General features: G+C 30.1%; 1 protein-coding gene across 2 annotated transcripts; it reads left to right on the top strand.

Annotated features, from left to right (window-relative positions):
• Window positions 1-3,832: 3,832 nt before the first annotated feature.
• On the top strand, window positions 3,833-8,838 carry LOC108467672 (E3 ubiquitin-protein ligase BIG BROTHER-like). Of its 2 annotated transcripts, none has more exons than XM_017768397.2 (9): window positions 3,833-4,001; window positions 4,294-4,356; window positions 4,462-4,625; window positions 4,913-5,153; window positions 6,237-6,271; window positions 6,524-6,568; window positions 7,185-7,312; window positions 8,297-8,405; window positions 8,545-8,838. In XM_017768397.2, exons 3-9 carry the CDS (start codon window positions 4,485-4,487, stop codon window positions 8,593-8,595), a joined length of 750 nt encoding a protein of 249 aa, XP_017623886.1. In that variant the 5' UTR covers window positions 3,833-4,001; window positions 4,294-4,356; window positions 4,462-4,484; the 3' UTR covers window positions 8,596-8,838. The 2 variants fall into 2 exon arrangements, with proteins under 2 accessions (XP_017623886.1, XP_017623885.1); XM_017768396.2 differs by having other exon boundaries at window positions 3,833-4,056.
• Window positions 8,839-9,590: the final 752 nt, after the last annotated feature.

Here is a 9,590-nt window from a genome sequence, read left to right as displayed (position 1 = left end):
GTTAAGTGACCATTTTTTAACTTTTTATAGTTAGGTGACTAAAAAGAAAATTTACTATCAATTGAGTGATTACTAATGTAGTTTACTTTTGAAAATATCACACAATCAAGCACAATGAAATCACATTTTCTATAATATTACAATAAATGTTTTTAGAATTGGATCGTCAATCAAATCGATTAGCTCATCGGTTTGTTGATCCGATTAAGAATCATTAAAAAAACATGGTTCAATTGGTTTGTACTTATTCTCGACCTAACTAATTTAAAATTAATATTCAAACTGATATCCTTATCGGTTCTCGAACCAAACAATCTAACTAACTGATCTAATCCAATTTAAACATCATAAATTACAATAATAACAATATCAATCGAAACAAATACCAATTATTTTTCTTAACATTTGGTTATTGATTCTTAACTAACCTCAACTGACACCAGTTTCATATGTTTGTTTTTCCAACCAAATCACATGTTTTCATATGTCTGCCTGACAAAACCTACAGTCTTTTTTTAGCATCTTCTTTCTCTAAATAATGGGGTCCCTTTATTTGATCATTTGGGTTCAATTTTGGTTTACCCAAATCTTCAATTTTCAATGTCTCTTTTTTTTTTTTTTAAATAATTGGTAAATTATTCAAAAGCAAAAGTACTTAATATTGTTTGTTAGACAAATTATCATCTGTTTTTCACCTAATTGGATTTCTTTTAATAACAACAAAATAAATTTTAATATTTATATACATGGTTGATTAAGTCTTAACTCGATTGACATTAACATTGTTGCTAATGTAGGAGAATGTGGGTTTGAGTACACGAAAACACATTATCCTCCTATTCATGAGTTGAGGAGGGACTATGGGTAGTTCTAAGCATTATATCATAAAGAATAAATATTATCAAAACCTATAATAAGATTGTTAAAAAAAAAACCATCATATACGGGAGAAACTCACTTACACTAACATAAAATTAAAGTAGTTTTACACTCTTTTATATATTTTTATATGATTAAACTTTTAAAGATTCAACCATTGAATTTATTGATATAATTATACTTGTCATGCATGTAAAATCCGAATTGATTTAAAATACATTATAATTACTTGTACACGAATCAATCGGTCAAATTTGATATACATAATCTATGAATGAAATATTAAATTCAACAATTAATTATTAAAATATTAATTATAAAAAATTAATATATTTAAATATCATCTCAAGGAAAAGGTTTGAATCATGTGTTATGAAATCTGTGAAAAAAATAAAGTTGTGCACTACATTAAATTTTGGGAATTGCTTCAAAGTTATGCCACATTTTGTGGTTTCAACATGTGATTAAAAAAATAGTTGGAATATGAAATATTAATATAATTTTTGAAATATGAAAAACATTGAATAAAATTATTAAAAATTTAAAAATATTTTTTGTTAAATTGGAATGAAAGTGTGAGAAAATCTTTAAAAAATAAAAATTTATTTTCACTGAAAATGTTTTATAAAATTGAAAAAGTTGAAAATAAAATTTTATTTTAAATGAATTAACCTCATTTAAAACTCCTACAAACACAAAATTGTTTTTAAATAATAAATCTATTATATTTGTTGAAATAAATGTAAACATAGAATATTTTATTTTATTTTATTATTTTTATTATAGAATTATTAGTATCTAAGTTGTTGATTATTTTATATATATCTCGAGTGATGAAATATCGTCTTGTCAGTATTATGTATTTACAATTCATAAAAAAAATTAATCATTATAAATAAAGTTTACTCACTTTAATAATTTTTATGAGTTGAGAATTAACTCAATTGGCACGGGCATTATTGTCAATGCAGTTAGGGATGATACTAGAAAATTTTTATAAGGAGCTGAAATTAAATTATAATTTTTACGATAGTAAAATGTAATTTCATTATTTGAATAGTCTATATATTTTTAATTTTTAAAGGATTAAATCAAATTTTATTTTTTTAGGGGTCAATGTATAATTTTACCTTTACTAATTTAAAATTTTAAAATTTTAAAGAGCTTAAATGAAAAATTTTCATTTTAGGGCTCTGTTAGCCCTTTAAATACGCCTCGAATGTAGGAAGGCGTGAGTTCGAGTGTGCTAAAACATATTATTCTCTTATTTATGGGTAGTTCTAGCATTCTCAAAATTATAATTTAATCTTTAAAATAAAAATAAAATAAAGCAGAAGAAAATTATTTATCAAATATTATATGATTTTTTTTTTAAAATTACCATCTATAATATATAGTGTAGAATTCTTGGGGGGTGTACATTAAAGAAAAAAGAGTGAGAAAATCAAAGGGAAAGCAATAGGGCATTAAATTACCTTATCCTATACCGCGAAACACGCTATCATTTCCCTTTCTCCCATCTAATTCTAACGGGCTCCGCGTGTTCTTCAAACTACTACTTCATAAATCATTAGAAAAAGACAAGTAATTAATTTATTCTAAATATAATTAATTAATTAATTAAAATTAATTAATTGATAAAAATAGTAGCAGAGGGAAAGAGTTGTTTTGTTTTAAATTAAAAAAGCGATGAATGTCGGCTCTTTAATCTCATCTTTTATTTCTCAAAGAATCCACAATCTCTATCTTTATTTTGCTTTTCTTTTTTCTTTGGTTTAATTTCTCCAAACATCCCCGAATTATGACCTTGATTTGAAATTAATTCCTAAACTTTAAAATAACCAAGTCCTCAACATACTAGTATCGTATTAATCAGGTCCTTTTACGAGCCTAAAATCGTATGGAACATATTAAAAACATGCAGATTTCAGGCAAAGAAAGGTAAACTACAATTAATGTCACTAAACTATTAGTAAATTTACATTTTGGTCATTCAACTTTAAAAAGTTACAAAATAGTCATTAAACTATTCAAAAGTTTTTGTTTAACTCAGTGGGCTGTAAAGTTTTTTAAAAGTCTGGCTAACAAGTTCCAAGTGACAATTCAACGATAGGTATGGTGGATCATCCAAGTCGATCTGATGGTCAATGCCAGAGATTGAATAAGAAAATTGTTTGTATTTTGATTCATAGATTCGTGACATTTAAAGCTGTTTTTTTTTAAAATAAACTAAATTGTAAAAGAGAAGGAGAAGGAAAGCTTGCAAACAATGTGAATATAGAATGCCATACAAAATAACTTAAACGAAAATTTTCGGTGATCATTTTATAACCTTTTGAAGTTGAGTGGCCAAAATGTAAACTTACTAAATGTTTAATGACATTGGGTGTAGTTTACTAAAAAAAATATACGGAACAAATTGTAAGTACTTATCTACTTACTGCATGAACAATTTAGATTTGATGTGTTAAAAGAACAAAAGGTATCATTAAAATTTAAAAAAACGCCACTTTTTTTTCACCGAAACACATATGATCCAAGCTATCCATTTAATATGTACAAATATATTTAAATTTTGATGTACATATTTTAAATTATACTCCACTTTAAATACAAACATATAAAACTCGAGCTGATGGCTAGTCTAAGATCAAATTCGTATGTGACGTGCGTATTTATTATATAAACATTTTAGATTTTCCATAAAAAAATAATTTGATGTGTCCAAGCTATCCAAATAGATACAAACATGTTTAAAATTTGATCCAAACGTTTTTAATTATACTCCATGTCCGATTTGAGCTAACATTGAATTTTGAGGGTTTAATTATAATTTTTTTAAATTTATGGATTAATTTAAAATCTAAACCATATTTTGGGGATGTATGGTAAAATTAACCCGTGGTATTTATTTTTTCTAATAAATGTTTTCTTGGATTATATATTCCAGTCGCTTCTTTATCTCTCTCTCACTATTGATCCCTTCAATCCATTTCTCTTTCTCTCTCTATCTTTCAATTTTCCCGAGAAAATCTCGCATTTTCTCACCCGAGAGAAAGAGCCGGAAAATCGCATAATGAGGTAGTTTTTTTAAGTTTTCCGGAGTGAAAAGCAACTGGAAAGTAAGTTTATCCTCCGTAGATTACTCGTTGATCGGCTTAGACAAAGTTTAAAACAGTAATGTTTTTCTTCTCTTTTTCTTCCTCATTTTCCTGCGTTTTCTCGGTAGCCAAATGCAAAATATCGATCAATTTGTTTTACACGTTGCCATTTGCTTGAAAATTTGCCAACACGTTTTACGTTTTTTGTCTTAGTAACCGAATCTCGCCGTTTTTGCATAACTTGTTCTTTTAGAGACTATTAAAATTTGCATAGATTTTGATTTTTTTTTCTGTCTTTATTACACTTGTGTAGGTATCTTTCTTGAATGCTACGATACTGAAATTCGCTATTAGTTTGTGGAAATTTTGAGATCAGGTTTGCATTTTTTATAAAAATTGCTTTAATCGATTGTTTCTATTACTCATTGCCAATTTAAAATGTAAATTTTACGGCTTTTGTTGTTTTTCTTTCTGTTTTTAGCTAGATTAGTTGGGTTTTGAAAAATGAGTTGGAATCCGAACATGGAAGTTCAGTACATCAACAGTAGCTACCCTTATAACAGTGCTGGCAGCTTTATGGAATATTTTGAAGGTCTTACATATCAACATGTCAATTTCATTTTTGACGGTGCTTCCCATCTTCAGGTACCAATTATTATAAAAAAAATTTCCTTTTGATTTCCTGAAACGACTTCCTTTAGAATCTATGGTTTTCTTTTTGCAAATAATCAGATGAAAAATATGCCTATTTTCTGGATAAATTTGTCGTAATGATCCATTGGTTCGTTGCGGTATTTGCCTCTTAGCTTGCAAGAATATCTCCGGGTGTGTTTGAAGGATTTGAATCATATCCGTTGTACTATATTTAGATGTTTTATTGTAAATGAATTGCTGCAATTGGTCACATCCAAAAATGGATTTTCCATCTGCAGGAGAGTGCGTACCCATCGATGACTACAAGCTTCTACAAGTTTGGATTATCTGATTTTGGCAATAATATTTCATATTATGATCATAGTCCTAGTTATGATGGGAGTAACCATGAACCGTGCGCTGAAGAATATAGAAGGGCATCAGTGAATTCCCCATCAATGAGCAATGAAGAGACTGTAGCAATGAATGTGGAATGGGGAGGAAATGCAAATTCAACCTCTCGTGAAAACCCAGTAGATTGTAAGTTATCAGTTCTGCCTTTGATGATGTCTATAATGTAACATTTTGAAAGTTACAGTTCAGCCAAATATTATGTCAATGACATGTTTCAACAATGGTTTAACTGTCAAAATTAAGGATTCAATGCATTCATGATTGATTTGTGTTTTATATTTCCTTATAAAGGCCATATCTAGCAGCTACAAGATTTTTGACTCTGTTCAAAGAGTCTGTTTTTCCTTGCTGATAGATTCTGCCTTTTCTCCAAGATGGACTGCATAGAGTTGGCTGTCTTTTACTTTTGAGGTTTCATGTCCTCCTTTAGATCATGAAGTAAAATGCAGTCCTCTTTTCACCAGTCTGGTCTTTTTCGTAGGGGGAGTTGGTGGGTTCAGCTAAACAACATCTTAGCTAGTATTTTTAATTTAGCCATATTAGAATTTTGCAATATAACAGTGTCATGATCCTGACCTCCACGTGTTGTATCAACTATTATGACCTGGTCCTGTTCCGCTTAAGTGGTCAAGGCTTCCTGTATTCAAAAGCATATTCCTTGCTTCATTCCCTTCAGAGAAAACTACTTGCCATGTATAACTGCACTGATCTTGACTTGGATCTGCTGTAGAAAATTGAGATCAACTAGCCTGAAGTTATCAAGCTTCATTCAGTTGAAATTTTTGCTTGTTAACTGAAGCTTAAGTCTTGAACTTTGAGCTTTTGTTGCAGTCTGAGTTCAAATACCTCCAAGTTTGATATGGCTTGGCTTTCATGCCTGCCTAGCTATGTTGGTGCATCATTAGAAACAACACTACTTATGAGTATGCTCTCCCGTGCATGTCTTTTACTATGTGGTGCATAGTTGTTCCAATTGATTGACCAGGATGAAGTTATGTGGCTTACCTGAATTAGTTGAAAAAATCTATTAAAACAGAAGTTGGTGTTGTGGGGCTTTAATTAGTGTCAAATTTCTCTAATTATGTAATTAATCACAAATTTTCTCTATCATTTGGATAGCACCTAGTCTTACTTAACTATATTTATCTGGGATTTTTTTTGAAAAGTTCTCACTCCAATGCTTCCCCCCCCAAAAAAAAAAATTTATAGGTCCACGGAGGCTGCAGAATGCTCAAGATTATCAGGTCTCTCTCTCTCTATTCTTTTTGTTCAATAAATGTGCATAATTCTCTCTTCATCCACCCTGGATTTTCATGCTCACATATCTTAGTAGGTCATTTGCATCTGCACCTAATTATTACTGAATCTTCTTAGTTCTTATACTGTCAGCATGACTGTAAATGCTTTTCAAAGATAAATACTTATAGAGCCTTACATCTAATTATATTTCAGTTCTATGGTTCAAAAAATTAAATTTAATTTGTTAAATTATGCAGGTCATTTGGCAAGATGGTGTGGATCCTGACAACATGACTTATGAGGTTAGATAAAGAATTCCAAACTCCTTTTTTTTCCCCTTAAAATGTTTTGGAATCTATTAACATCCTTCAAGTTCAATCAATTCTGCTGAAAGTTGGAACACTGTCTGCTCATGTAACTTTTAAGTGAACGGTCACCTTTTCTTTGTAGTTATCCGTGAGTGGCTGTTCTTCTGAGCAAAGAATTTTCTTCCCTTTAAAGGGTAATTTTGATCCCTAGAATTCAAAATTTCTGGCATTGTTCCAAAGACCAGCTAGAATTACTGCATTAGTTGTCTAGACAATTATATGGGTTTTCATACTGCTTTTTTAAGCCCCTTTGTATGTGCTCGCTTAGAGATGGATATAGAAGCTGTCAGGATGAGAGAACCAAGTTATAGCCTGTTGTTCTAACTGAAATTGTTAATATTAATAGATTAAAACATTGTAGTTGACTCAATGACTCCTTGTGTCTTTTTCAGTAATGCAGCAGCAAACATCCTTTGTAAGGATGTATCCCTTGTTTTAATGAACACAAGAAATAAATACATTTCTTACAAAATTTGGGTTGTGTATCTGTGATTCTTTTTCCCCTTTTCTTTAATTTTGATTAATCATTTCTGATTATGTTTCACTTCAGGAATTACTTGAATTAGGGGAGACTGTTGGAACTCAAAGTCGAGGCCTCTCCCAAGAACTTATTTCTTTGCTTCCGGTTTCAAAATACAAGTGCAGCTTATTCTCAAGGAAGAAATCAAGGAATGAGAGGTACATCATCTGGTTTCTCCATTATGTCTGTTAAAATTTGATTCCCTTTTTTACCCTTTGCCGGTTATGTTCTTCAACAGATTTTTAAATTGCAATAAATAACCCTAGTTCTTTTTTTTTAAAGTGTTTTTGATGTATAACTTTGCTGGCTGGCTTTAAGCTCCTTGTTTGCATTTTACTATAAATCTATTGAGATTTAAGATTTGTCATTTGTTCCTCCTTCCATGAACCAACTCATTCTGCCTTGTTGTGTAATTATGTCGGGTCTCATAAAAGGGTCTTAAATTGAAGCTGTTGATCTATTATCAGTTATTCTTAAATAGAGAGCAATCAGAAGCCCGAAAATGGTTCATAATCATGATAAGTGATTATTCATTTAATCAAGATGGTGCTTTCAGAGTGTCTATGAGTGTATTTTAGGTCTCGAGTCAAATCTTTCTAGTTTCATATTCTTAATGAAACAATACTTGGTACTTAAATGTTGTTGTCTAATAAATCTGAAGTGTCTTAACAATATTGAAATTAATGGTGGTAACATAGATGTATATATGTAGCTAATGGTGGTCAAACAGCAAACTCGCCTCAATAAGTATATTATTTTATTAATACCCTCTTAGGATTGCCTTGTAAATGGTTCTAGGACACTTGACTGTTCTCTTTGTTCAGTCCTTCCATCATGGACACGTTTGCATCAGAAATATCAATTTGCACCTTTGCTTTTGATCGGCAGATCACTTATAGTGGTAGGACTATCAGTTGTGTCCATAATTCATTCTAAAATCTCCAAAATCCTTGTCAGGATTTGTGGAAAATGCCTTTCATTTTAGTCTTGTGAATAATTTGGATGCGGGTATTGGCACATCCTTCAAATACTCAAGTTCCGCAATTTGTTTCATTTTCGAATTTCCTCGCCTTCTTTCTCTCTAGCCCAAGGCATTGTGTTGGTGAATCTTATTATCATTGCTTTTAATTATTTTGGACTAGATGCGTGATTTGCCAAATGGAATATAAACGAGGTGAGAGACAGATTACCCTGCCTTGCAAACACGTCTACCATGCCGGATGTGGCAATCGATGGCTTAGTATCAACAAGGTAAACATTTTTTTCCTGATCGAACATAATGCCCGAAAAGGATAAAAGAAAAAGAGAGAAGCCTTACAAACATTTTATCTTTATTTCCTTAGGTAGCCGTTTTAAAAGCTTTATGCTAACCGCTGTTCCATTTCTCTAGGCTTGCCCCATATGTTACACCGAGGTGTTCGGGGATGCATCAAAACATTGATGACGAACTAATCACGGTTTCTTCATTAAATTTTCGCTTGGGTTTGGGTATTTTTCCTCTAGTATGAATATGCTTTATTTCGTTTTTTTTTTTTTTTTTTACTTTCTTGGAACAGAAGTAAGAGTTGAATTAGGTTTTGCAATAAATGAAAGGTATGAACACTGTAGAAAAAAATATGGGATGTTTTAACTAGAATATGTGGAGATTGTATAGAGAATTAGAGTTTTTCTTTTGATGTTTTTAGTCTTATTATTCCAATTTTATTATCTTTTCCTTATTTATATATATATGATAATACAATAATATGAGCTCATCAGATTTTGGCATGATCTTACTTTACAGGGATGGATTTTAACATATTGAAAATTAAATTCAGGGTGAGATGGTTTTTCAATTAAAATTAGAATAAAATGTATGAAAAGCTATTATCTGAGCATTTTTCTAAAAATTATGTCCTTATATGATTATTTTAAAATAAATGACAACTAAATCCAATATTGCTTAAAAAGAACAGGAAATGAAAGCATACTTTGAAACTTGATATATCGCATTTGGAAAGCTTTTATGTAAGCATTTTGGAAAAGGTTTGGTATTTAATTGATCACCTTTTCAGGTTTGGTATGAGCTTTGATTGGATCACTTTTGTAAGGGTTAGATGTTATATGACCATTTTAGAAGGTTTTTGTCATTATAAGATTAACCCTTAAATATGATATTTTGAATGGTTGTCATTATATAAGCAACCCTCTAATTTGAGTATTTAATATTTTTTTATCACTTTGACCTTTAACTAAGGTTTCTAGAATCATCAGTTTAGTTAGTTGAATTGAGAATTTATTGACATTGAATCCAAAATAAGGTAAAAAATCAGTTGACTTGCAAATTGATATAAATCAATTAAATTCAGTTAAAAGTTTAATTAAACTGGATTTTATAATTTTATGAATAATTTTAACCTAGGTTTCAATAGTTAAATTTTAAATAAATTTGAATTT

This window comes from Gossypium arboreum, chromosome 8 (genome assembly GCF_025698485.1).
Source record: "Gossypium arboreum isolate Shixiya-1 chromosome 8, ASM2569848v2, whole genome shotgun sequence".
In the NCBI taxonomy this organism is placed as follows: Eukaryota; Viridiplantae; Streptophyta; class Magnoliopsida; order Malvales; family Malvaceae; genus Gossypium; species Gossypium arboreum.
This window is presented reverse-complemented; position numbering and strand designations above follow the sequence as displayed.

Excerpts from the sequence above, each read along its gene's own strand:
- LOC108467672 (XM_017768397.2), top strand. The coding sequence starts at position 4,485 with ATGAGTTGGAATCCGAACATGGAAGTTCAGTACATCAACAGTAGCTAC. Across the intron at positions 4,626-4,912 it reads ACGGTGCTTCCCATCTTCAG|GAGAGTGCGTACCCATCGAT; the intron begins GTACCAATTATT and ends TTCCATCTGCAG. Across the intron at positions 6,272-6,523 it reads AGAATGCTCAAGATTATCAG|GTCATTTGGCAAGATGGTGT; the intron begins GTCTCTCTCTCT and ends TAAATTATGCAG.